This window comes from Chroicocephalus ridibundus, chromosome 9 (genome assembly GCF_963924245.1).
Source record: "Chroicocephalus ridibundus chromosome 9, bChrRid1.1, whole genome shotgun sequence".
In the NCBI taxonomy this organism is placed as follows: Eukaryota; Metazoa; Chordata; class Aves; order Charadriiformes; family Laridae; genus Chroicocephalus; species Chroicocephalus ridibundus.
Genome location: NC_086292.1, coordinates 38,854,760 through 38,882,230, shown reverse-complemented (window position 1 = coordinate 38,882,230; position 27,471 = coordinate 38,854,760). Strand labels below are relative to the sequence as shown.

The 27,471-nt window shown below is 39.9% G+C and overlaps 1 protein-coding gene across 7 annotated transcripts; it reads right to left on the bottom strand.

Moving 5' to 3' along the window:
• Positions 1 to 103: 103 nt before the first annotated feature.
• On the bottom strand, positions 104 to 24,444 carry GABPB1 (GA binding protein transcription factor subunit beta 1). Of its 7 annotated transcripts, XM_063346061.1 has the most exons (10): positions 23,315 to 23,770; positions 17,331 to 17,421; positions 16,888 to 16,995; positions 15,772 to 15,939; positions 15,110 to 15,304; positions 13,862 to 13,973; positions 13,348 to 13,461; positions 8,347 to 8,532; positions 6,898 to 7,013; positions 104 to 1,905 (listed from the first exon to the last, which is right to left on the bottom strand). In XM_063346061.1, the coding sequence occupies exons 3-10, from the start codon at positions 16,993 to 16,995 to the stop codon at positions 1,753 to 1,755; spliced, it is 1,152 nt and encodes a 383-aa protein (XP_063202131.1). In that variant the 5' UTR covers positions 17,331 to 17,421; positions 23,315 to 23,770; the 3' UTR covers positions 104 to 1,752. The 7 variants fall into 7 exon arrangements, with proteins under 7 accessions (XP_063202131.1, XP_063202127.1, XP_063202128.1 ...); XM_063346057.1 differs by lacking the exons at positions 17,331 to 17,421; positions 23,315 to 23,770 and adding an exon at positions 24,350 to 24,444; XM_063346058.1 differs by lacking the exons at positions 17,331 to 17,421; positions 23,315 to 23,770 and adding an exon at positions 24,115 to 24,236.
• Between the last annotated feature and the right edge of the window lie 3,027 nt (positions 24,445 to 27,471).

The following is a 27,471-nucleotide window of genomic DNA, read 5'->3' as shown; positions in this document are numbered from 1 at the left end:
CAGGGGTTTTTTTCATATTTTTCTGAATGCCTAACACACCACAGCTTTGACCTTCTAATGCACATACAAAACAACTGAAATGGAATTGATTCTACACTATACATATGTGGAAAAGATATTTAATTGTAAAATAGAAAAAGTAGGCCAGAGTACAGTTTTAAGGGTAATTCTTCTGTGTACAGTATAGGTAAACTAGACTTTTTGCTTAAGTTTATATAAACAATTCCATAAAAGCAGTGAAACATGGAACAACAAAGCAAAGCACAAAGAGTTTTATCTTACAAAAAAAGGAATCTGCACAGTAGTTCAAAATTTAATGTAACACAGCACTGAACAGTCTTAAGGCAGCTCAGTCTAAGCACAGGACTAGAAGCCAGAAACTTCCGAGACCCATTCCCAGGTCTACCACAGATTCACGTGGTCTTGGGCCAGTCATTTAACACTCCCTGTGTTGCGCTTATACCAGTTATAAAATTGAGACAATAACACTCACTTACCTGCCTCAGGCAGTACAGTAAGGGCTCTTTAAAAGATTTTACAATGCTCTGAAGATGTAACGTGCTATATAAATCCTAAGCATAATAGATCACTGCACAGACGCACACAAACACGGTATCACAGTGAAGAACAATGATGCCAGGTAAGAAGAGCATCACTACAACATAAAAAATTATTGTCCAATTGCATAATTAAAATGCAAAAGTCCGTTTAGAAAAAATGTATCACTGAAATAATTTCAAGGCTATTGGGGAAAACAGATCAATAGGAATATTCTAAAAGAACTACTATTTGTGTTCCAGTGGAGACATTCGTTTCTATTTGTTACTGAACTTTAAAATGTTTGTACAGAAAAATTGTAAGACGCACAAAGTGAAGTTTCAATGCCTCCACTACCAAATTTTAAATTGCCTCTAATATGTAAATTAAGATATTTTTTGTTCTTTTTAATTACAAATTACATTCTTCCAAGAAATATACCATCCACAATAAAACTGGCTGCTAGCTTACTTCAAATGACCTATAGGCTAAACATTTTTCTCATAATTTTTCTCGTCTTTGCTGAAAAATACCTATGCAAGATGTACGTGTAGAAATTATAAAAACATGCAGCATATGTACAAACTGAAAAGTTTAAAAAATATTAGCTTCATATACATGTAAATCTACTTGGATATATCTGAAATTAAATATAAAAATTTCACCGCCTAAAATAAAAAAAAAAAACCAAACCAAAAATGGTTTTCAGAGAATCTGAGACAACTATTTAAAGCTGTACAAAGATTTCCACCTGGAAATGTCTTATTCAGAGAAGTTTACGTTGTTACCGTGTAGAAATAACTGTTAACTCATTTTGCCACATAATTAATTTTCAAGTTGTCAGCTTAAATCAACAACATCACCCTTAAAACTGTTCTGTTTTTCAGAAGTTAGATTCATACTAAAATCAAAAATTTCACAAAAACATTGGCTTCTCATGTTTCTGGATCCCTTCAAAAAGATTTATCAACTCATTTTGAAACTGTAAAAAAAACAACTATTTACAGTATTTCATTTTAAATACTTTTCACAATTTCTAAATTCAGAGTTTTTATGTTACAAGAAATTCATCAGAGCTCACGGCTTAAGTCCAGTTATCAACTTGTAGCATCTTCTCTATCATGTAATCCTGTGGCTGTACCTATATAGCGTACAGTTCAAGATTGTACTGCAGGTTTTTGAAAGTAACAGGCTTTGCAGTATGTTCATTTTTTATTAAACTGCTTCTTTATTAGTCTGGAGGCGGTTCATTGCCTCTAACTTCTGCCGATAGGCCTCTGCTTCTTGTTCTTTCTTTAGAAGCTGCTGACGGTATTTTTGTGCTTCTCTGTTTGCCTCATCCAGCTGTTTCTGAAGAGTTTCTCTTTCCTATTAGAAACAGAACCAGCAATATTTTGTCAAATATGTATCAAATACAAATTAAAATGGCAAATACTTTTTCTTTGCATGCAGCTCACATGTTAGGGTATCATGTAGAAACTGTTCAGTTCTTATTCAGGCAAGCACATGTGAATGCTGCTGTGTAAATTAAACATGAACTATCACACCAGACAGCCCCCCACAATAAGGCCTGAAGTGTAAATATAGTAAACCCAAGTTTCTTCAGCTGCAAAGATACCAAGCAAGTCTTCATGGAAAAAAAAAGAGTGAAATAAAAAAGTGGAAGCACAGTGATCAAATACTAATGTAATATATTAACATACCTCCAATGATTTAACTCCCTTTGTTACTTTTTTTTTTTTTTTTAAATCAACTTCTAATAGGATTGGAAGCCGATCTAACAGGATTGCCCCATTCTGTTGTATTTCTAATCAGACAGTATAATGAAAAACTGCTACCTAACAACAATTTCCACTGGAAAGGGACAGCTGCCCACTAACTGAAATATACACATAATTAGTTTCTAAATTAAGTGATTGATACTATGCAATCCAAAGTTATAATTACATCCCCAAGGACACCACATTTTTATGAATTAGCAGGCATTTAGCTAGATAAGTTTTTTCAGTTCAAAAGGAGTAACTTAAGGCTTCATCTTGCATACGAGTTTGTTGGGGATGGCTATAATATGGTTTCCAAGCGAAATAACACAGGAAATGCCACTTCCTATGAAGCTGCCTTAGGAGCTAAGGAGAATGTATTTCTATCTCCAGTGACGTAGGTTTGATCATTTTGTTTGATGCTGCACTGAGCCCAATTGAAAAAGCAATTTGCTTGGAAAATAGTTTTGTTTTGATCTTCAACCAAATACCATTTCATTAAAGTGCATCATACTTTTATGAGTAAGGTATTTGATTTCAAATCATTCTTTCCACTGTAGATGTTAAGTAGCCACAGGAGGGAGGCCGTCAGAGAAGCAACCTATCTCCCAGAAAAACAAAACTCTTATCAAAAACTGAGGCCCAGTGAAACCAAGTTGCCTTTTCACCTTATTCCCATCCCAGCAGTTCAGTATCACATTCCCATTTAATACCTCAAACCGTTGTTAGAAGTTTCGCCCTGCACACCCCATAACAGCATCCCTAATTCTTCACCTCCTTGATGCGCTCACATATTTTCATGGTCAGGGCCTGAAAATACCAAATACTCTGCCTCCCTTCTACTTGCTACTGTTCTCAGTACTTGTCACAGCCACATTTAGCTGTCACATGCTGTACTGAATGTGCTGGAATAGAATGACATAGGTGATCAGATCATTGCTAACAGCAGCATCTGTATAGCAAAAACAACAGGTGAAGGAGAGGTGTTATTAACAGGTAATAAAGACTAGCTATGATACAGAACAAACTCCATTTAGTGCAATCTGATTTTACATAGGGCTTTAAGAGCTGAAGGAAGCGAGCTAGAGTTTGCTTCATTTGGAGCACATGTTAATAAAACCGAGTTCATCTGATCTTGCTTACTTATTTGAAAAGGAAGTTCAGCTTCCACCATGGAAAATTTGCATTCTGCTTTATAAGCGACTTTATGAACGGCCAACCCTTGTAGCAAACTAGACTGAGAAATGCCAAGTGAAGGGTAAAGCGTACATCGCAAAGGGTCTGAAATACACCAGTGTTGTTCCGGCACCAGTCCAACCAAGACATACTGCTATTTCTTTAAGTTACCTATATAGTTTAAGGGGAGCCAACAGCTTACGTAAAACAGCCTTGTGGAGTAGAAAGTTGGTGAAGGGAGCTACAAGACAGCTCACAGGGAAGCAGCCAAAAACAGCTGATCCTGCTACACGCGGAAAGGAACCCTTCCCTTTTGCAAGCACCCAGCTCCAGGATATACTGAGCTAGGCATTATCTAGTGCCTAAATTTGTCACAAAAACCACATGAGAAATCTACTACTGGCAAGAAGCAAAGCTGCTCTATCTACTGTGCTGCAGAAGAATAAAAACCACCAGTAGCTCACTGGCCACTGGTTCTGCGGTGCATTACAAAAAGCAAGGCACTATCGCTACTATGGAGTGTGCGCAGACTGCAAACACTCGGGGGTGGAGAGGTTCGCAGACCACATCTTACAAGTATTTCCCACAGAAGAGAGAAATAGAGCCATGTACCCACAAGGAGCATAGCACATTAAGGAAGGGATAGAAAAAAAAAAAAAAAGGGAAAAAAATGCCTCCGTGGCAGAGACAAGAAGATAAAAATCAGTATCCACCAGTCAGACTAACAATTCAAAGCACATAGGTTAGTCCAGCAACTAATAGGTGGAGTTTTTAGACATAGCCCTAACAAACAGAAGTAGTTAAGGAACTGAGGCCAACTATACTGTCTAACTAGGCAGGGGAAAGAAATCAGCGCTTCTGGAGGAGCAATGCAGACCTACAGTGGGCTGAACAGTGAGAACTGCGTTCCTTAACTTTGACATCCGGAACAGGGAGGACTGTATCTGGTCTATTAATTTCATCGAAATCAGAAAGTGTTCTCAGGGCATTCTTTAGAACACAACTGAAAGTGTTCTAATTATCTGAAATCCCTTTTTATCAGTATAAAAACCTACCCGGGTAAAAATTAGAGAATCCTGAGTGCTCTTAAGAAATCTTCCATTTTATCAGGGAATTTTCTTCATTACATGTAACTTTTCTTAACTGTCGATATATTGACAATAGGGACACCCTATAACTAAAATAACCAACCCAAGCATTCTTTTTAACAACAGAAGAAGCATAGATATGAATTCACTAATATAACTGATTTACAATTATGATTATATTTTTTAGGCTAATGAAATCATTGTCCTGGTTCTAATGCGTGTCACCTTTCAAACATGCAGCATGGGAAAGACAGTCAAATTCAAGAATGAAAATAAAATTGCTGTATGTTAATGAATTATGCATGAAAATGAAAAACAGAGTATCCATGTGACAGGTGGGGTTTTTTTGTTGCCATCTATGTTTAAAATATCCAACTGTTCAGGAAAACTACTATCACTCTTCAAAATGAGCTAAAATGTTTGAACTTAACAGACCCAAAAGAGAAAAATCAAAACCCACCACTATAGCTTTAGTCATTTCACAATACTTTCACAGGAAAGTTTGTCACCTGACATGAATGGGAGGATGTTCGAAATAAAGACTTTCAAACTACAGTTAACTGTTCATACACTAGGAATTTAAAATAACTGAAGAAAGCACTCTTAGCCTGGAATCAACTCTTCATAATTAAATAAAGGAATGAATCACCAAAGAAACCAAACAATAAAGGCTTTCTACATTAAAAAGGTATTTTATAGAGGGGAGGGGTCCCAATCCCTCCAAATTCAAGTATCTAACACCTTCTATGATGATGAAGTTTGAAGTGAACTGACTTTATGTGCACTTCTTTAATGTCCCGGTTAGCAAAGTGAGGGAGCACCACACCGCTGCGAACCACAATAAGGCTCCTGAAGCCAACTGGTCTCCACACAGAGGCAGAGGTCTGCACGTGCGTTTCCAGTTGTACAGGCAGGGACAAAGTCAGTCATCAAAACTTGCACTTAAGAGTAACACATAAAGTAACTCACCTAAACCAACTTCCTTTGATATTTGAGAAACATGTTCAAAATACATAATTGAAATTGGTAATCCCCTTAAAAGAATTATTTGTACTGTTACACCAACTATCTGCTGTTAGGAACTGGTCAATTCATTCCTTAACCAATCTAGATATTTTTTCCTTCACCTAACAGAATTATTAAAATACGTAAGGAAACATAATTTCCTTTATGAATAATTCAGGCAGATGTTTAAAAGTGTGAACAAAATAAATGCTTTTATTGTAACATTTATACATTTTAAAAAACGCAGCAACAAAATTTCAACTGTCATGATAATCTGTAATGACCACAAAGCTGCAAAGGCCAAAAGCATTAGATGTGACAATTTAGGGGCAGGGAAAGCAAGTGATGAAAGGTGGTAATTATTGTTATTAGACATGGATAACATATAGCACATACTGTACAATAAAAAGTATTCAATTAGGCACAATTCAATAATATGAACTGGAGAATACAACCTTTGATAAATGGAAGTATCATGGAGTTGACAAAAATGAGAACGTACAGCCTAGTCAAGGCAGACAGCAATTTTCATGAACTTTTGACCAAAAGTGGTCAGCACACTTAGAAGTAACAGAAGGAGGAATGAGATGGTTGACCTATTGTGGCTAATATAAAAAAACCTACAATTTTAAATTGAACAGTTACATGTATTCGTCATATGTAAAAAGAAAAGCTCTCTCAATGTTGTTAGGTGTTCCACACTGTAATTAAGGAAAAAAAAAAACAAAAAACCAAACAATAAAAAAAACAACCCCTCCCAAAACAACCAGGACGGTGCAAAGATGTGTAATGGTAAACTGCTCCAGAAATTAAAAAAAAAAAAAAAGCAGGGGGGGCACAGAGCAGATAAAAAATTGACAAACAGAATCTTACTGTTTCACATTTCCATTAACAGTTATCTAGATATCATGAATGGAAAGGAAACATTGCTAAAATTATGATCTCACAATCAGGACAAGCATGTGGTTGTAACAGAAAGATGAGGGTACAGTACTCTCATTCACTGCTAGTGGAAGAGAGTCAAGTTACTTGATAATATATCGGTACCTTGTTTTAAAAACTAGCTAGTGATCTTAGAAGAAAGACAAAAAAAATTAAGTTATCAAGTATTTAAACAAGTGTCACTTTTACGTGTACGACCAGAGGATGAAGCGAACAGCCCTCCTATATTCTTTGTACAATTTTGTAAGAGATGAATTCTAGTAGCAGGGGAGACTGAACAAGTTATTGTTTCACACAGAAATTAAACTCTAGAATACCACAAAAAACCACAACCAAATGCTCAGTGCTGAACAATCTGGTTAGCACATATCATGTAATATACTCCTTACTTCTATTTCTGCAGACTCCACGCGATTTTCAACAATCTCAATGCACTGTCTCTTCACTGGTGGTTCTTCACTTATCACAGTTTCTTCAGCAATGTCTGTTGCTGGAACTGTTAATACTGAAAACATATTCATGCACATGAATACATTTGCCTCAAGCAATACTTCACTATATAAAATTCATATAATTAATTAATTTTATTAACAGCAATAAAATGCAAAGACTTTCCCTTATGAAAAGACAACTATATAATAAAGTGAATTATAAAATCATTACAGGGAAAATTTACTAAAAAATTTAGCTGCTTATATGCTGCTGAAGAATTTTAAATTCTGTTACTGAGGTCTACAATAGTTAGCTGTCACTTTGGAGTATCATCACCATTTTTCACAGAGTAAACAGACATTACCAGCCTGTTCATTCTGCAATTATGTATCAGACTATCTCCTTTATAATGTTTCTTAAGCAAATACTAAATACAAAACTGGCTTTTGCTTTTGATTAATTAGAACACCTCAGGTAATCTGAAAACCCAGTAGTTTTTAACCTTGGAGGAAAAAAATTAGGGATCTAAAAAAATTCATACTCTAATTTACTGATGCAACCATCTGCCAAATAAATGTTGTAATTGTCACTTCAATTACTACCTACACACATTCACGCTTTCTGATAACTAGCTGTACTTGTTCAGACAGACTGTGAACCAAATCACTTGTCTCCAGTGCACAACTCCTCAAGCTCCACACTGGGAATCCTCATGGAGAAACCAGAGAAGGAATCACTTTTGTCTAAATAGTAGTGGCAGAGCATTTTTAAAAGAAACCACCCAACACACACACACGTCACAAAACAGCGCTTATTACACTAGCAGCTTCCACAAACAAAGTACACATAACCCAATGAGAAGACAATTTTTGTCACCCTGGTTTCACTGGTTCTGCCACTGCTCCTCTAAAACCTCAGGCATGTAAGACTTGGCTTTTGTTCTATGAAGAGCACACTCCATGGGACTTGCACAGCTCGCTCCATGCATCATATTTCTAAATCCAAGCCTCACCTCCCCAGGCTATTTCCAGCAAGGCAACAGCGTAAGTATTGGAAGAAGGCTTTTGTTTTACTCCACCTTCTAAATTTCTTAACAAGTTTGCAATAATCAAACTTACTGAAGGCAAAGCAAGTAATTACCACTTTTCCCTTAAACATCCCATTTCTCTGTCATACAGTTTAGTAATTCTTCCATTCTTTCTCCTAATGCAGAGGCTCAGCTAACATGTGGTAACTCACTGAACTGCAGCAGCTCATGGGTCTGAGCCTTTTGCAGTAGAAGAATTCAAAGATATACTTAAATTTATAATTACACTAAGTTGTCCAATCCATTTGCACCTCAATTTATTTTTATTACTGTAAATAAAATAGCTCCTTAAGCTTGAACCGTACAAGTTTCCACTCACCTTGCTGTCCATCTGGCATGGTCACAATGATTGGCTGCCCTATTCCACTGGTTGGAATCGAATGCAGATTTCCAAGCTGAATGCCGTCTGTAACTATAGTAATAACTTGCTGACCTCCAGAACTGACAACTTGCTGAATAGCACCATCCACAGATTCCGCAGTCACAACTTCTTCTGTGGCCACAACTATCAACAGATTAGTAAAGGAATTAAGTCAATTTATAAACTAAGCCATGTCTTTTAAAATCTGATTCCCCCCACCCCCCATAATGCATTACTACATATAATTAACACAAATCTTTCACCAAGCCTACATAAAGCACTAAAAGCTTGAAATGTACATGCAAACTCTGTCCTAGTTTACCTTGCTCAATATAACCTTTTTTTTAATTTAGCATGTTTCCCAATAGATACACTCCATTCAAAACTGGCACTTTGGGTTCACTGTTAACATGGCAGTAAGAACATGAGTTGTTTTTAAGAACACAAATAACTTTTGCATTGTACACAAGCTGGACTAAGTTACACTAACAGCAGAATAAAAAAAAAAAAAAAAAAAAAGAAAATTAAACTTGAAATGGCAGCTTGAAACTACCCCTCAACCAGTGCCTTGCCAGGACCCAGCCCTGATTTTGCTGCTTACCATACTGGTCTTCAAAACGGTAATAGACTGAGAGATTCTAGAGAATCTTAAAGTTTTCTCTGTACTACATGGGTACTTCAAACACAACCACAACTTTATTTATTATACGAAGTATGAAACAGGACTAAAGGAAAAGTTCTGCAGAGCTGACATTTCTATACCTTTGAAGGAGAAAGATAAAGCTTAAAAAGTAAAATAAACATTATATGTATATAATTTCACAGATAAAAGTAAAAATAAAAAATCCCAGCTCAACTAAACATTTCAAATTCATGACTCAGTAATGAATATACAGCTGTGAACTCTCACAGTTCTATATTACATCTGTAAATCAAGGTAAGATAAGGGAAAGATTGCACTCAGAACTAGAACGCATACCACAGCTAGCACTACACAACGTAACTGGGGTCTCGCACTACCACCCTTATTTTTTTAAAACAAGATACTGAGGCAAAGAGCAAGATCACTAGTAACACAATCAAAGAATTTCAAGCACACTGACTCTGTATTTTATTTTCAATTTGCCAGGGTAAAAGCAAAGCCTTTGATTTAAATAACAGACATTAGAGTCCTTTCTATCTACAGACATGAAATTAAAACCCTATAGAGTGTGTTGTGATGCTGAAGATGAGAGAAGGTAGATAAAACCCTGAAGCTTTCATCTTTTAAGTTAATTACAATATAACACACACACAAAAATCACTCTGTAGTTCAAATAATGAGCGCAGTCATTGCCTTCTTTATGTTCGGAGATTACTGTCCTATAGTACTGCTTAAATATTCACAGAGTGTTTATTCAGTAAACCAAAACAGTAAGTCCTACATGAATAAGTGCTCTTGTACTGAACTTGATTTGGCTTCCAAGTGCAGGCTCAGCAGTAAGAAAGACCACTGTCACAAAAAAATCCAAGTTGCAAGTGCCAATACTAGCTGCTGTACCAAACAGCTCTGATCTTTCAGTTTCAAACTCGGCACTGGGCTTTTAGATCTGGAACGAAATATTATTAGGACTTCTTCACACTTTGAAAGAAAAATGGAGATTTTGTCCGGAAAAAATTTATTCTATACAAAAGGTAGATATCCCCATAAATACAGGCCTTATTCCTTCCTTGCTCTCCTTCCCTATCTATATCCAATAGTTATCATACTTCATATGCTGAAGGAAAGGTGAAGTCATTTAAAACAGCAGCACTATTATTTTCCAGAATTACTGTATTAACGTGCATTATTTTCTTCTGCAGAGTGTGTGGGGAAAGAACACCTGCGTATGCAGTAAGACATATCCCTAATTCCAATATAAGTACACCAAATACCGCATTCCAAATACACATCTTAAATCAGATTTTTCTCTAATCTAACTCTGAGTTCCATACATACATTATGCGCCACATTTGTACGTAACATCAACGTCTTCATATATACTTCATTTGAGCAACCATTAAAAAAAAGCATTATTCAATTCAGTTCCAGTGAGCAGCACCTTTCTTTCTTTGGTTTTAAGAAATCGATGCGTTTTTAACTGTAAGACATGAGGAACTAGGGGGAGGAGGATCAGGGTAAAGTTAACGTGGAAAAAGGAGAAAAACCTAGACAGAAACAACATAAAAGGCAGAACTTACATGCTTTGTCCAAGTTTATACAGTCTTAAATACAGGAGGCTAAATTAGAGATAAGAACCAAAACCATAATTCTCAATCCTGCAGTTCTTTAGAGTATTTATAAATGGATCTTTTACAGGGGATCCAGAGAACGGGGTTTTTATGTTGCTGGTTGTTTGGGTTTTTTCTTGAACACACTTACTAGATGCATGGGTGACAAAAAGCTGCTTCTGTATATTTTACACTTTATGGACTATTAAAGGAGAAAGAACCCAGGAAATAATTTGCAGACAGTAAGATGCTGCAAGACTGCCCACATGACTGCATAAAAATCAAAGCAGAACAGGAATAAACAGGAGGGTTAGGTATGATGCACACTGCATTATGGACGTGGGAAGCTACTGCATCAAGACTTCAAGCTTATTCCTTCCTGCCTGTCATCTCCTGCCTCCTCTCTAATTTTATCTTCAGTGGTTTACTGTGATGTAAGGTAGGTTACGCGGCACCACTGCAAGGGTAGGGCCACGAAACATGAGAACACTCGGTTACCCATCAAAGGCTACTAGTCCTGGATATGCACCTAATGCTCTGTAACCCCATGCAATCCCTTCTCGAGTTTCTCTCTCCTACAATTAGATACGAGTTTCATTTCAATATATTAACTGATTGAAAACAGCAGTTTCTTCTGTAATGAAAGACGCTGCATTCTGGTTTTGAATCAGCCACTTCACTTCCAATATTTAAATGTCATAGAACAGTACAGCTGTACTGAGGTAGTGCTTTGAATAGCAGTAGAAGAGAAGAGCTGTACTAACAAGAAATCCTGCATGATTTCAAAATACTTAAGAGATTAAAACTCAGGTATATGTTGGGGGTGCAGCTGTCACGTCAGCAAGTCTGAAAGTACAGATCACGTATATATTTTCAGTGAAAGCTGTGTCCTTAAGAATGATGTCATCTGCAGACTTGAATTCTGTGAGAATTTTTAAGTACCAAAGACTTTGACCACGGAAAGTATCTCAGTTCTGTAAAATTTATCATACTGACCATCACCAATAAAAAAGTAAAATAAATGCATTTCTTTAGAAAAGTATTTGGAAAAATTCAGGTTTCCATAAGCATCATAAATTCTTGATCGATAGAGGGTTGTCACCCTCCATAGTGATCTCCAGTCACTGGCTTTAAAGCTAGCCTCATCTTGCTACATATCACATCACTAATCACAGCTCAAAATCCCAAACTAACTTGGAAATAAGGCTATGGTGCTACACGTCAGTATAACGGATACTAGAAATACTAAATAAACAAAAAACAATCTGGCCTACCGTAAAACTCCAGTAGCTACAGACATATCGTACTGCCTGAGAAAACTGGGGAGCAACATATGCAAAACAGCACTGGGCAAGTAAAGTATGCATGAAATACTTCACAGCTTTCTTTAGAAAGCCAGGTCTCCACCAAAACACTTTTTGGGACTCTCAGAATAACAGAAGTTTTAATGCAAGTACACCATGTAGCCTACTTCAGAGACAAAAACCTAGGGATTTCTGTGTCCCAAAGCTAGCTAACAAAGAATTAACAGAGCACTTGACCTCCTAAGTGCTAGTTTTACCTGATTTTTTTTTTATGCAATGGCAAGACATTAACATACATAATTGGAAAATATGGTCTGAAGAGAAATTTAGTGGCATCCTCTTATAAAATAACTTTCAGTAATTCAGAAGCTTTTGATCACATTTTAACTTTATTGTAGATGGTATTACAACTTGCTTGACATTTAAAAGGAGGTCTTTTCCTTGCTTATATCTCTCTCAAACCTGTTAGTGGTAACGACTAGTCCTGACTGCCATTTCTTTCTTCACTTAGTGCGTTGTAATGAACAAAAGTGAAAAAGTACGCAAAGCAAGCACCACGTTATTCAGAAAGAATGGAGAAAGATATCCAGGGCAACTTGCAGGGTATGGAACCTTGACCAAAGTTGTGTTGGTTTTTTTTTTTTTTTTTTTTTTTTTAGACAAAGCATTAACTGGCAAAGATCCATGGGGCAGGGGTGAAGGTTTTTCGTGTTAAGAAAGAGGAATGCAAAACTTGGGAACTAGGGACAATGGAATTCCTCGTGCCTTTCTGGCTTTTTTGTCATTCCTTATGGAATAAGAGAGTCTGCATACATCTGCAGTGAGGGATGCAGGATGCTTCTTCCTAGGAGAACAATAACGTATTGCTAGGCTTATGTTTACCTGACATGGGACACACCAATCACTACGTATTGCTATAAATGCAAGTAAAATGCCTCAATGTTGAAAAGAATACCCAAAGACATTCTAATGGGCAAACTGCACATTAAGATCACCAGATATATTCTTGGGCCTTTTGGTTAAAAGATTAAGAAAACTGCTGACAAGGGAGATGCAAACAACATCATGGGCCATCTCCCAATATTTAAACAGAAAGAAGCATTCAAAGAAAACACTCTCCCACCAAATGCAACTACACTGTATGTAGACAAAGATGTGAATTCAATCTCCTGAATTACTCCTGCTTTCAGCAAGATGAATGTGACTCACATTAGGCCCAGAAATACCAATTGTGGTCAGAAATCTTACTAAGAAATAACTGTACATATGAATCTGGCAACCTTCCAGGTGAAAGTAAAGGAAAAATTTTGTTCATGCTGAAAAAAGGGAATGAACTACATCTCCAAAAGCATCAGTTATGTACTTCCAGTTTATTAAATGAGGTTAAATGACTTAGCTTTCTAACCTGGTGTTTCTGAAGAATTAGACAGTGGAGCTGATGCTTCTGCTAAAGCTGCCAATGTGGCTAATACTGACGTTGATGAATTTCCAAACTGTACAGCGGACACTCCTGTTTCATCTAGTAGGATGAAAAAAAAAATAATGTTAGGTAATAAATTTCAAACCAATGAAGTACCTTTTTTATTATTATTGCACCGAAGCTTCTAACACACAAACACACACTCTGCTCTCAGCAACGTTCTGATAAACCAAAGTGCTATCCTGAAGGTAAGTTTGTTAAGCAAACACAACTTCTGATAATTTATCTCTGTGAAGACTGTTGTTCTAAGTACCTAGATATTTACAACACATAAAAAAAAAAAAAAGAGGAACATGGGAACTACTCTATTCTTACCACTGTTTTTCCTCAAGCCTTTTCACTAAACGGTGAAAATCAATCGAAGTACAAAATCCCAGTAGCTATCCTATAGGCATCTAAATACCTGATCCATTTGATGTATTTGCAGAAGATACCAGACCTGTTAGGTTCACCACCCCTCCAGGTCCAATGATGAACTGTGGTGTTGCTGCGTGTATCGTCACAGTGTCCGGACTCTCTGGATTCGTATTGATTTGGTTCTGCATTGCAATCTAGGAGACAAAGGTAATAATATCATTCCAACTGTAGGTATAAAGAAGTTATTTACCTTGTAAGAACTAGAATTATTGCACGTTCCACTTAAACAGGAATGGCCTTCCTCGTTATATTCATGCAACATACACACATCATGTCACATCTCGTGCTCTGTGTAAGTACATGAGAAACCTATTTTTGGCCGAAATCTAAAGACAAAAGGTCTGATGAAGTGGAAGAGAATAATGACAGACTGCTACTTCTCCTTACCATTTATTGTAAACAAAGAGGACCATAGAAAAACAAGGCCTTTTTGTAGATGTGCAAGCTCAAGTATCTAAAACAGAGGCCTGAAGAACCAAGACTGCTGTGGCAGCTACGTGCCATGAAAATTGGCTTGGACAACATAGTAATTGCCAGGAACTGAAGACGGCTTTCTTCTTTTTGTCTTTCTTTGAATGGTTATTGACTTTTATTTACTATATCCTTTCTGTAATGAAGAGGAGGCTAAAGGAAGAGACCAGAAGTTCACAGAATTCAAGATGTAGGGGAACACCAGATTTATGTAGTGGCTTAATGGTACTTTATGGTTTGCTTTCTGTGCTTTTCTCAATAATGCTTAGCACTCAGTTTGTCTTTAAGACCACTACTGAAGAGTGAGCTCATATTTCCATGGAAGTGTCTGTTATAATCCTGATCCCAATCGCTTCTCCAACAATCCAATCCTAGTTTTTCTAATTCAGGAAAAATTGCCATCTCTCCTCACGTTCAGTTCTGTTAGGAAATTAACATCCATACATGAAGCTAAGTGAACACTCGGGTATAGTAAAAAAAAAAAAAGTAAAAAATGGCACAGTAGGGAGTTACATTTTTTTATACCTTGCTTGTGAATACTCCACCTAGTTTTGTGTACGCTCAAATTTAAGAAAATAAAGGACACTTATCCTTGACTTTGTAGGTGGTGAAAATGCTCTTTGGCTAACTAATGTTTACTAACATTAATCTAATTTCCATGTCATGAACTAGACTGGAGTGTAGCACTATTAGTGAATATATGACCTCACAGCTGCTATATATATTAAAAGCTTAGTTTATCACATGTATAAACAGGTACTTTGCTGCAAGTTCCTTAACATCATGAATCAAAAGTTACCTGTAGTATTTCTGCAAGGTCTTCATTTCCATTGTCTACTGCGATATCTAATGCCGTTTTGCAAAATTTACTCTGAGCATGAACATCTGCTCCATACTTGATTAAGAGTTCTACAACTTCTTGGTGGTTATGTTCAGTAGCCCAGTGAAGTGCAGTCATTTTGAGCATGTCCTTCGCATTGACATCAGCACCGTGCTACAAACAAGATCATTGCATAAATTACGTCATTAGAAGTATCTGAATTAAATAATGCTGGTCACAGAATGAAGCCCAAAACTGCCTTTCTCTAGCGGTAATGTCCTGTTATCTTACATTTACAGATGTATTAAATGTACTTCAACCTAACTACCAAATTATTTACCTCAAAGGATTTAAGACTCCCTAAAACATAACATATCTCAGTTCTAAAAGCTGTTACTCACACAATGTCAAATTAGGAAGTAGTCTTATTTTGAAACAGCAATAAATAATTCACCTGAAATCACAATGCTTTTAATGCTAAAATAAACTACAGTTTAATAGGAAAACAAAGCACCCAATGCACACAACATAAATATTAATATCATTTCAATGCTGGTTTCATGACTAAAAGGAAATTGTAAATATTTGATCATAATCCATTGTAATATCCCCATCTCAGACCTTGTTTCAGCAGTCTTTACCTTAAGTAAGACTTCCACTATGCTGGCATGGCCTTCTGATGCTGCCATATGTAACGGAGTTCTGTCAACTTTGGTTCTGGCATCCCGACTTACACCTGCTCGCAGCAACACTTCTGTTGTTGAGTAGTGTCCGTACTGTGCTGCTAGATGAAGTGGAGATGTTCCCAACTGTAAAGTAATGGAAAAAGTGGAGTTTTAACAGATGTCAGTATGAAATATTTCTTCTTATTCTGGAGCTATCAAGCTCAGGTGTCAGGTCACCAGTTCAAATCATTTTCCCTTGCAGTCTCAAAGAAAGAAGCTGTCGGGACTTTTACAGAGTATGAAGGGAAAAAAATTAAGGTTTGGGGGGGGTGTGTGTGTGTGTTTCTTTTTTGTTTGTGTTTTTTTTTTTTGTTGTTGTTGTTTTTGTTTTTTTAATAATCACACCACACTAAAAGCAGCTCACTGGAAGCAACTTTTTGAGGTCTGTGTTATGTTTTTTCTGTCTTTTTCAGGTGTGATGTTTCAAGGGGCCTAACCCCATTTTTAGTATTGGTCAGCACACCATACAAGATTGGGAGGGACCTCCGGAAGTCATTTAAGTCCAATCTCCTGCTCAAAACAGAGTCAAGTCAGAAGTTAGGTCACTAAGTAGACTAACGCTCTTAAGGACTTGTGAATACCCTAGAATTTTAGGTATCTGACCTCCCTATAAAACCTATTCAAAAATAGGCACCTCCAAAGACACCTCAGAGTCCTTATTACAGTGAACTCTCAGCTCCACATATTAGGTAGTTGGGACTGCTTTCGTAATTCAGACCTCTTGCTATGCTAAATGCATAAACACAATACCTAGGAGGATGATTGCTGCTTTCTCCCATTAACCATTCCAAAGTTCATCTTAAAAGCCAGCGGAACAAGCTCATTTGCAGTATGTTACTAAAATCAGTAGGAGGTCACATGAAGAAACCGACAATTTTAATTTTTAATTAGACATTAGATGATGTGACTGCAGAATTCCAAGAAGAAACTCACAAGGCTGGCAATATAAATGCTTAATTGTAATAATCCTATTTTCTTCTTCAGGTGAGAAAAGTAAGAGGATTTACTGAACACTGCAAAAGTTTTCATTACCCAATCTGTGGTAAAAGGTGCTCCATTTGCCATCAAAATGCGAACTTCGTCATCCTGACCTGCTCGTGCAGCTTCTAAAAGTTTCTTTCCCAAATCTACTAGTGACATCTAGTGAAGGACATAAAGGAATATAAAGAAAAAATAATAACATTAATATTATTTTAAATACACAATTGCCACTATCATTTTTTTAATTATTTCTGAACTACTCTGAAAAGTTAAAAAAACAGAGTTGGTATTTTAGCCATGGAACAAGCTTAATTGATTGCAATAAGCAGCTTCATTTTAAAATTACTTTTGTCAGCCATACAGAACAAATACTGGGGTGAAGATTTCAGTACTACAATGCTATAACTTTGCAGCTGCTATGGTTACATGACACTAAATTTAAACTGAACTGGATGCGAATTTCTTATAGCAGAAAGTGGTTTAGAAGCTCTCACCTGATGCTGCAGCCTTCTGCAGCTTTGTGCAGGTTTCAAATGGTACTACATCACGGCTGCTATGTCACATGCCCAAAGGCACTGCATTCACCTATCCAGAATGCCCATACGTATTTAAGAGGTACCACTATGTAAACACATTTAGATAGATATGAAACACAACACCTTTCTGACATCTTGTCCATCACTATCACTTCATTTTGTTCACCCTAAAATACAATTTCTGTATTCCTAGATACAAAACAACACAACAGACATGTATTATTGTACTATTTGCATCAGATACATGAAATAAAATGTCTGCCTGAAAACAAACATTACTACCTGCTTCAACTGTCTACAGTTGCTAAAAACATGTTAAGTGCAAAATTTTGATTGAGGCATGACTGCGATACTAGCTGAAGAACTTCCACATCATCTTTAGATAACGTCCCTTTTACAACACTCAACATTCCATATAATAAGAGCATGCAAAACTATATGTAGACAAATGACACCTATCTGTTTCCATTGCATCAAAGGATTCCTAGTAACACATCTTTTTAAACTCACTCTATTTCCATACTTGCTAACTAAACCTTAACTCATGCTACTACCCAAAATATCTCATTACCGTCTTAGTCCTATACCTATGTTTTCCACTACCAAGATGCTAAAAATGGAATTACTTTCATCAGTTTGGTTTCCTGTCACAAGCACAGTTCAGCCTGTATTACTAATAATTGGCTATGCTACCAATTTCCTACAAAAAGTTAGAGTATATCAGTTCAAAAAGAAATACCTATAGGATCACATTTTAATCTCTTTTCTTAAACATACGCCGCTATCACAAAACCAACATATTTAGAAAGTTTTCTGCACTTGGCTCAACTGGCAAAATCTGTTTGGTATATTGCTCAATAAGCTGAAAGCTATCGACTTTGGAAGAAACTAGAAAGGAAGACAGGAATAGTGCAAATGGAGAGCTCCAACATGTATCAGTAGAGCCATGAACTGGAGCAGATTACCTCTTTGTCTACAGAACTGACTGCAGGCAGCAATATCCCCTTCACCAAGATAATATTCCATTTATGTCCATCCTTCCAGTACATATGGACACATTGATTTGTCTCTAGCCAGAAAAGGGAAGAGAAGCAGGAAGGTGGCAGGGCAGGACAAATACTGACAATGGGAAAAGGAAGGAAAAAAGGAGCACAGAGTCAGATGCAGAGGAAGGGTCAACAGCTGACTCTCTTCCATAAAGAAAAAGAGCAAAAGAGAAACATGAATAAGAGAAAATCTATTATCCCAGCTAAAGGGAGACACTAGGATTGTGTCCCTTTATAGGACAGAGAGGGCACTTGGCAACTGCAGCAGTGAAATGGAGGAATACAGCACTCTCTTTATATGGCATCCGTTTTTTTTTGGTGGGAGAAAGGGGCACAGGGAGCCCGATTTAAGAGGGGAAAAAAGCACACACAGACACACACGCACTTTTTCGAGTGATCTAATACCATCACATGAAGGTCCTCAGAAGCAAGAGGAAAGCTGGAACTTAACTGGAACTTAATGCAAAATACTGAAGTTCGGAACTACTTCAGAAAGACAACAATTCATTCTCCTTGTATTTATTTTTGTTTTAAACAAGAGTAGACAGAAGGAACTAATGGAGTCTCCTTTTGGAATTACAGAACAATTGAGGCTGTAGGGGACCTCTCAAGGTCACCTAGTTGAGCCTTCCCTCCAGTCAGAGCTGGCCCAACAGGCTCAGGCTGTGCAGGGCTCTGTCCCGTTGAGTTCTGAATGTCTCTGTGGATGAACATCCCACCACTCCTTGTTCCAGCGTCCAACCACCCTCACGGGAAGAGCTGCCTTTTGTGTTTACCTGTCTTTCTCCAGCAGACAAAAAGATAGCCTTGATAACAAGACTTGACGTCTGTTAGACAACATAAGTAGGCTAATTAAATTACAGTATGTACATTTAATAACTACACCTATTCAGAACCCACTGACCACATCTATGCTGATGAAATGAACTGCAACGCTGTTACCAAAACCCTATGCAGCAAAATCAAGCAGGAAAAAAAAAAAACGAACACAAACAAAACCAATTATGGTGGCCTGCAAAATACAAGTCTCACTCCCAAGGGATGTTAAAGACAAACTTCAGCCTGAGATCGACAGCTTTTCAGAGTCTCGCTGAACCACTACTGTTGAACACACTGTCAGAGTGACAGTACATCAAGTTCTCATCTCAATACAAAACTAAACAGCGCTGTACTATACTCAATAAGAAATGTTGTAACCAAGGAAAAAAATAAGATGGACATGAAAGATCATACATGACATAACCTTCATTGCCACCTATTACTTACATTAACCAATACTCTCATGGTTGATATAAAGCATATTTTAAACAATCACAAAGCATCACAGAAGTTTATGTATGTTTCATGATATACAATTTTAACTTCAGTTAAAGCGACACAAATTTATGTTAGAAAGGAAGTAAAAGTTTCAGCTCTCATAGGGTACTTGAAAGCATGCTTGGGCCATCTAGCGGAAGAAAGTTAAAATCCTAGCGAAATTACACTGTTGAGCTCAAAAATAAAAATCACATTATATGTGATGAATGCACTAACAACAGCAACCAAAGAGGCCTTTCCAACAAAAGACTCATGCACACTTAGTCACTTTTAACCAAAAAATACTAGCATTAACAAAATTTCTCAAGAGTAGTCAACCCAAAGCTGATTTCTACTTGACAGACCATTCTAAGGACCACATTGTAAGGTCAGGAAAACCTTGAGTAATGATATGCCCCACACTTCCCTCCATATCCTTCCATTGCTAGCACTGGGATGTAATGAGACAGGTCTGCAGTGTCAGAATTTCCCTTTCTTCTCTTTCCGGAAAAATTCTTCAGCTGCTCTCTCGAGATCAGTTAGTCACACTACAATAGCAGTGATACTATCAAAAGCAAAGCTCTGTATATAGTACCATAAAATATATTTAAAATTGAAATGAGATTTCCATTTCAAAGCATCGCTCTTAGTTAAGTACCGCTTCTGCTCCACGTAGTGTTACAAATCAACCCTGCTGAACTGTGTTAGAGTGAGCTCTTCAGTAACTGTGTCATTTCCATCAAGCTTGGCTAGAATGACAGCTGGGTAGTGCTTTGTAAGAGGATTCTTTCAGACAATAAATACATTACTGGCTCTGATATAAAGTCTTGAGACTACTGTAGTTATTCTTATGGCAATCTGAGTATGTTTTCGGACTTCTAACAACTCCTACACAACTGTGTGAACAGAGGGGTTTGTCTACAGTTGAGTAAATAGGGAAGAGCTTCTGCTGGGTTTGGACTTTGCATTAATCACCCCCTGAACTTCCACATTTCATTACTGCAAACCATTCTGTACAGTATCGTTAGCCAGATGCTACAATTAATTGGTAATTAAAACTTACATTAAGTCATTATTGCTATTTTACTTCTGTTCAATAGGAAATCATACTGCTTTTCTGTATCCATCTTAAAGTTTTTATACATCTTATAAACCTCCAAACATCATGCTGTTACCACAGTGGTATATAACAGCACTTGACTGCAGTTTAGGTGGAACCGTGTGTGAAATGGGCTCTGTGGGGAGGAACTGAAAAAACACGCAGCTTGGGAAGCCTGGGGTCCCCCACCACAGCCTACAGACAACAGAGCAGCAGCACCTGCAGTCCAGAGGACGAAGATTGTTTGGCTTAAAATACTGCAGCACCTTTCAGACTGGTGCCCTGCCCCAAAGACCCCAGACCCAGCCCTATTCCCCTTCTACCACTGGTGTGGTGAACATCAGCTGGCCAAGACTGGCTGGCACAAAACAGCTGTTGCAGAACATCTGCTTACATGGAGATCTCACAGGCGCCAATGTACTTCTACCAAGGCACATGCCCAAAAGAGAAATACTTACACTAGAAGAGCATGGACTGCAGCAGTGCAATTTACCAAAAGGTAAACTGAATCAATATACACCATACCTATGATAAGGATTTCCAATCATTCCTAAAAACCCTTAAAAGTTCCATAATATGCTAATTAAACAGGTCTCTCTACTAAAGTGACACGCAGCATAATTGCCCTTGGACTATGGCTTGAGACCCATAATCTCTCACACCCATTACACCTTGAAAAAAATGCCCTTTTCAGAATATCTTTTTCTTTCCATTATTTAAAAAAAAAAAAAGAATCAACCTCCTTCCCCAGACCTGATATTCAAAATCATCCTACTGATTTCAATATTGCCCAGTATCACTAGAAATTTAGAAAAGCAATTTCTAACTAACTTTATATGGCTATCTATACCAAGGTCAAAAGTATTTTGAAGTACAGAGTACAAATACTTAGCAATAACTATTTAGATCTTTAATCACTCAGTTTTGAACATCAATAGAGTTTAAATAATATAAACTTGCTTTATTTTTTATTTCTTTTACATCCTGATATAACAGTGTAATACTTGAACCCAGAACAACTCTTCAGAAAGTTTTTTATTTCATTTACAGTTTTGTAACTTTTAAAGGAACCAGAAGGTCTGCTTTAAACCTAGCACATGTATTTCCATGTGCTAGCATCTCTTTAGAACTTTGGTATGATTTTACCATATATATATATATATCATTTAAAAATGACTATAGTGACTTACATGCGATAAACTCAGAAAGTTCCTGTATTGTTTCCTAAGGGAATCATACTCTTCCAAATGTATTTTGACGATTATTTCACATCATACTTCAAATCTTAATATAAGTATCATAGGCTTAGAGTATCCACACTTCTATCATGATAATGAAAGTGACATTAATATATTAATAGCAGTCAGCTTTAATTCCAGTGCTTTCAGCTTTTCTCTGTGACTGTGTTGTAACTAAATTCTCTCTGGTTTGTTTAAACAGCAACATGACCTTCATGTCGGACTACACATGCATCAGATGAAAAATATCTGAGTTGAGAAGAGAGATCAGAAATGCAAATGTATTGTTGAATAGCTCAGTGGTTAAGATAGTCAAGGCTGTATTTATGCAGGTCTGTCCTCCAATTAGGTTCATATATTAATTTAAATTAGCAACAATTATCAACGTAACTCCATTAAATAATGCAGACAGTAGAAAAATTTTGTCCTTAAAAAGGAGAGCTGACTTAGCCGTTATCTGCAACAAAATGCAACATCTGAAAAATATTATTATGCAACAACGGTGAACCATTGGCACCAACCAAGACTTGGGTTGGCACTGCCAACAAGCTGCAAAGCTTTCACAGCTAAGTTTGGCAGTAGATACCAAAACATTTACATTACAGCAGCTATGACTGACATGAAGAATCTAAGGGCTTGTGACATAGCCTTTGAACTGTACTACAGCCTTAAGTGTAAGTTTCACATTGATTGAAACTCGAAAATACGCTCAAACAGAAGTCATCAGCGTCTCTAATTAAAGCATTCATTTTATTATGGGGAATCTTCCTTGACAGTTTGTGTCTAGCACATAGGCCTAAGAAAAACTAGAGAACAAACTGTTTTCAGCAAAGAAAGTGGGTCACAAATAAGTGCCTACACCTAGTGTACACTGATCTGTCATGTATACTCTTAACTCTATTTACACAGCAGATTTAGGCACCTTTACAAGTATTTCTGTGTGCACACTTCAACCAAACTGCTTAGTGTTACTAATACTTCAGGAGCCACAAATAATTTAAAAAAAAAATAATTAAACAAAAGTACTCCTGTATGTGCATTCACAACTCTTAGCATATTTAACTCTAACATGCAGCACTTGACATTAAATGAAGGCTGCCTTAGTATGCAGGTTAAAGGACAACACACAACTGCTTTAAGTTAAAAACTCTTAAGTGCAGCCGACTTCCTGCAGGGGATTTCACCGCCGTGCTATCAGAAGGCCCCTCAGCAACAGAAACCACTTTTGACTACTAGGAGAGAAAACAAAAACAGCAGTCCCACCTAACACATCTTATCCCTCGTTTATGCTCCCACCACACGCTTTATTAAGAATCCAAAGCGAATCGCAGACTCCGGCGGAGGGCGGCCGCAGCGGATGGACGCGCTCCCCTCCCGCCGAGGCTGCCTCTCCTCGGGGCACCTTTGGCGCCAAGCTCCGGCACGCAGCTCCGCCGGCCCCGGGGCGCCTGGCCCTGACATGAACCGGTCCCCGCGCACCACGCCAGGCCCGAGACCGGCCCCACGCAGCCCACACCGGGCTGCCCGGTGGGGAAAGCCGCGGGACGAGCTGGGCCGCGCTCTGCCCCCTCCGCGCCTGGGCCCCTCGCCGGGCGCGTCGCGCTCGCCCGGGCCTGGGCGGCAGCGGGAGAGGGGCCGCCGCGGGCACCCGGGTCCCGAGGCGACCCGTGCGTGTCCCCCCGCCGCCCCGCCAGCCGCCCGGCGGTCCCCGACCCCGGCGCAGCCCCTGCCCCACAGGCCGCGCCCGGCGCCCCGCGGGCCGCCCAGGCCGCCGCCGCGGCCCAGGCCGCCGCCGGCGCTGCCCGCGCCCCCCGCACGGCGGGGTCCCCGGAAGGCCGGCCAGCGCGCCCGCTCTCCCCAACAGGAAATCCTGGCTGGGCTGGGCGCTGCGGAGGGAGCCGCGGCGCCGGGTTCCGGGGGAAGTGGAATTATTTTTTACCAGCGAAGAGATCAACTTCCACATCCGGTAACAGGGCCCTATACAAAGGCGCAGACTGACCTGGAAAAGCTTGGCCGGCCCGGGGGGGGTGAGGGAGAGACGGGGCGCGGGGATGGGGCCTTACCGTGCTGCCGGCCCGGCCGCCGCCGCCGCCACAACAACCAGGGGCGCCGGAGGCCGCCGCTCATCGGCGCCCAAAAGCCCCACACAAAAGTCCCCGCTGCGGCTGGCGGAGGGACACGGCAGGCGGAGGGGAGGGGCGCCCGCGCTGTCCCGCCGCCCCGCCGCCAGCCCGCCGCCGGGCCTGGGGCGGCGGGGGCCGCCCGCGGGCAGCGCTTGGAGGGGCGCCCGGCACTTACCATGGGGTGCGGGTTATTATCTTATTACACAAAATATCCCCGACAAAAGGGGCTCGGCGGAGGGATACGGCCTCGGTGCCGCCCGCCGCGCATGCGCGGCGGCGCGGGGAAAGGCGGGGGAAGCGGGGACTGGAGGGGCCCGCCATGTTCCGTCCCGCTTCCCGCCCGGCGGGGGCAGGGCGCCAGCAGGCGAGCTCTCAGTGTGCCGGGGGCGGGGACCGCCCTGAAAGCAGCTTGAAAAAAGTAAGAAAGGGGGTCGCTGTCCTGCCCGCCGCCCTTCTTGGGGCTCTTCGTTGCCACAGGGCTCTTCCCGCCTCATCGTGCCCAGCCTGAGAAACGACTTTGCTGCCTTGCCTGCCCTCGGCAGGGCTTTAGCTACGCTTTGGGATCACAGAGATAGGATTTGATACGGTTGACAACTCCAAAATGATCCTAAGCCCTTGTTGCTCTGGCAGGGAGCTCTGGCCTTCTGTCCCACAGGGGCACTGGGGTTGGGATGCCAGCCCCTGAAATGTTTCTCCTGGTTGGGTTTGAGCAATGCAAAATGGTCATGTTCACATTCTCCCAAAGCTATTCAGGTCACAAATCTTCTGATACCACTGTAAAGCATAGATCCCGTAATCTTAAAGATTAGCAATCACGAAGTTCAGCTCTCTTATTTCGGAGATCACAATACCTACTAGATACTCAGAGGAAAACTTGGAACAACATTGTTTACGTAGCCATTCTTTTTTTGCCCTTGATGTACCTAACCCAGCTTTGGAGAAAATACAGATAACCAGATTCTGAAGAGTGAGCATCGCCTCACAAACGCCCCAGCAGTGCCTCCTGAGCGCCTGCTGGCACAGCCCCGCACAGAGCTCTGCGTTCCCCGGCCTGGCGGCAGAGCAGCTCTCCCGGCTGCGGGCCACCGCGGGGCTTGTGTCACCCTGGCTGACAGGGCTCTCTCCAGTTCCCGCAGTATCTTTGCTCTGAGTTAGGCTACAGGGAGGAATTCTCCACGAACTTTTTGGAAAGCCATTTAATCTTCCCAGATACGTTGTCACCTGGCTCGGGGACCTGTTGACTTATTTTTCTGGGAGTGACCAGCCAGAAGGCGGCACTAGAGAACAAGTCCAGACACCTCCTCTCCCTGTCATTTGTCCCCAGGGTGTGGAAACCTTAAATCCAGCCTTCATCACATCTCTTTTCCATTGTTGGTAGGTGTTCTGTGTCTCTCAACAAGCGTTTAGCTTGCCATCTTATGGGTGTTCATTTACACAGTAGCAGTAGATACAGAAAACGTTTCAAAGTCCTCACAGGCGTGTGCCAACGTGCAGGAATGCCTTGTGGCGTTAGCTGCGGTGCTACGGAAAAGCAAAACATTCTGTATTATTGAAAATCTTTTATAGAGGCGAAAAATGCAGTCTGCATTTATGTGAGTTTTCATTATTATGATCACAACCTCCATCTTTAAAATAATCGTGTCTAATGTTGGGGTTTTTTTTGATGGAATTCACCAAAAGTACATTTAAGAGAAAGACATTTGATGTCTGATGTAGGCAAGTCAAAACACATTTCACATCTGTATAGTACCTGCTTTCTTTTCCTTTATTTTACCCTGCTTTATAAGATAGTAATTTATAGGTTTTGTTAACTAAATAATCTAATACATTCTATTAAAAAGCACACTGATTTCTATTGTTTACAATTCTTATTGTATTTATTCAATACTGCTACACAGTGACATACGTGCTGATAGGAAAATGTGTTTTAACCTAAGGCAACGCCACAGCATGTTATAACGCAATCGATGTATTAGCATGCTTTAACAAGTTCTTGAATACGGTAAAGCTAATTGTACAGGCAGGTCCTCCTCAACACCTTTCTATATATGGTTGGGGTTTGCCCATACAAGTAAGACCAAAAGCTTTCTTCATGTAAGAGAAACAATAAAGAGGACACTCCAAGTGCAGTTTGGAGAGCAGCTAATATGACACTCAATTTGAACACTTAGATCCCAAGCTTTGACATCAGTAGACTTACTGAAAGGAGTAATGTTTGTCATAACTTTCTGGCATGGCCCACCTTGGCTAAAACAAATGGAGCAGTTCTGAAAAGGGCACTTACAAGAGCATTGTGTTATTAATATTATTCTGATCAGTTTAATATTGTTAATTACCTTACTTTGGTGTTAACCTCTCCCATTGCACAATATAGAAGACATAGAGCTGTACTTGTTTCTCCCAGGATCTTTTACACGTCTGATCACTTACATGCACTGCAAATTAAAGGTGGAGGATATTGTTTGAGCCTTTCATGTACCCAATACCAACCAATGTTACCATACCACTAAGTGCTGTGATACGATTAAGCCTTCTGGGCAATTAATGGGTAGTATTTTGGAAAGCTACATGAAGACAGGCATCTTTTTCATTTTGGCTTCACGACTTCCCTGTTTCCCAAAGTGGCCGAGGGAGACTGCTCCAGTTCACAAGATGTTTCCATTGTCAAAATGGAGCAGTAGGTTGAAGTATATTAACTGATCCTCCACCTTGGCACAGTCAGGGGACAGAATGGGCCTGTGGCAGGACAGAGCATCTTTCTGTTGGTGCAAGATCATGATGGCACGACCTGCCTTACCTCACGGCCTGTCTGGAAGCAGGCTCAGCATCACCCTCTCCCCCGCCTTGGCCCAGTGTTTCAAATCCCAGCATGGCTCTACGGTGTGTCAGCACGTACCTGCCACCCCTGAGATACGACGCTTGTAGTAACACCACAAGCTGCGCAGAAAACACAGCCACCAACAAAAAACGAGACCTGAACTTACAATGTCCCCAGTCCATGCAGTTTTCTCTAGGTTTTGTAAGGGGAGGTGCCTCTCCTTCCCACACCCATCTCACGGGGCAGCAGAAGGGCCGGTTTAACGCCCCACACAGGGTGTGACATCCCTCAGAGCCCGCTTGTGGTGCCTTGGCCGCGGTAACACACCGCGCCCGCAACCGAGACGAGGCGCCGGGCCCACGGGGGGCTGCCCGGGCAGGGCAGGGCTGGGCCCCGCGGAGCCGGGCGGGTCGGGCCTGTGGGCAACCCCCGGCTCCCTGCGAGCCCCCAGTGCGCTCACTCCCTGAGGAGCCAGCGCG

Coding starts and splice junctions, on each gene's coding strand:
- GABPB1 (XM_063346057.1), bottom strand. Junction 15,940..16,887: donor CACCTTTTACCACAGATTGG/GTAATGAAAACT, acceptor ATTACTTTACAG/TTGGGAACATCTCCACTTCA. Junction 13,462..13,861: donor AGGGGTGGTGAACCTAACAG/GTCTGGTATCTT, acceptor TCATCCTACTAG/ATGAAACAGGAGTGTCCGCT.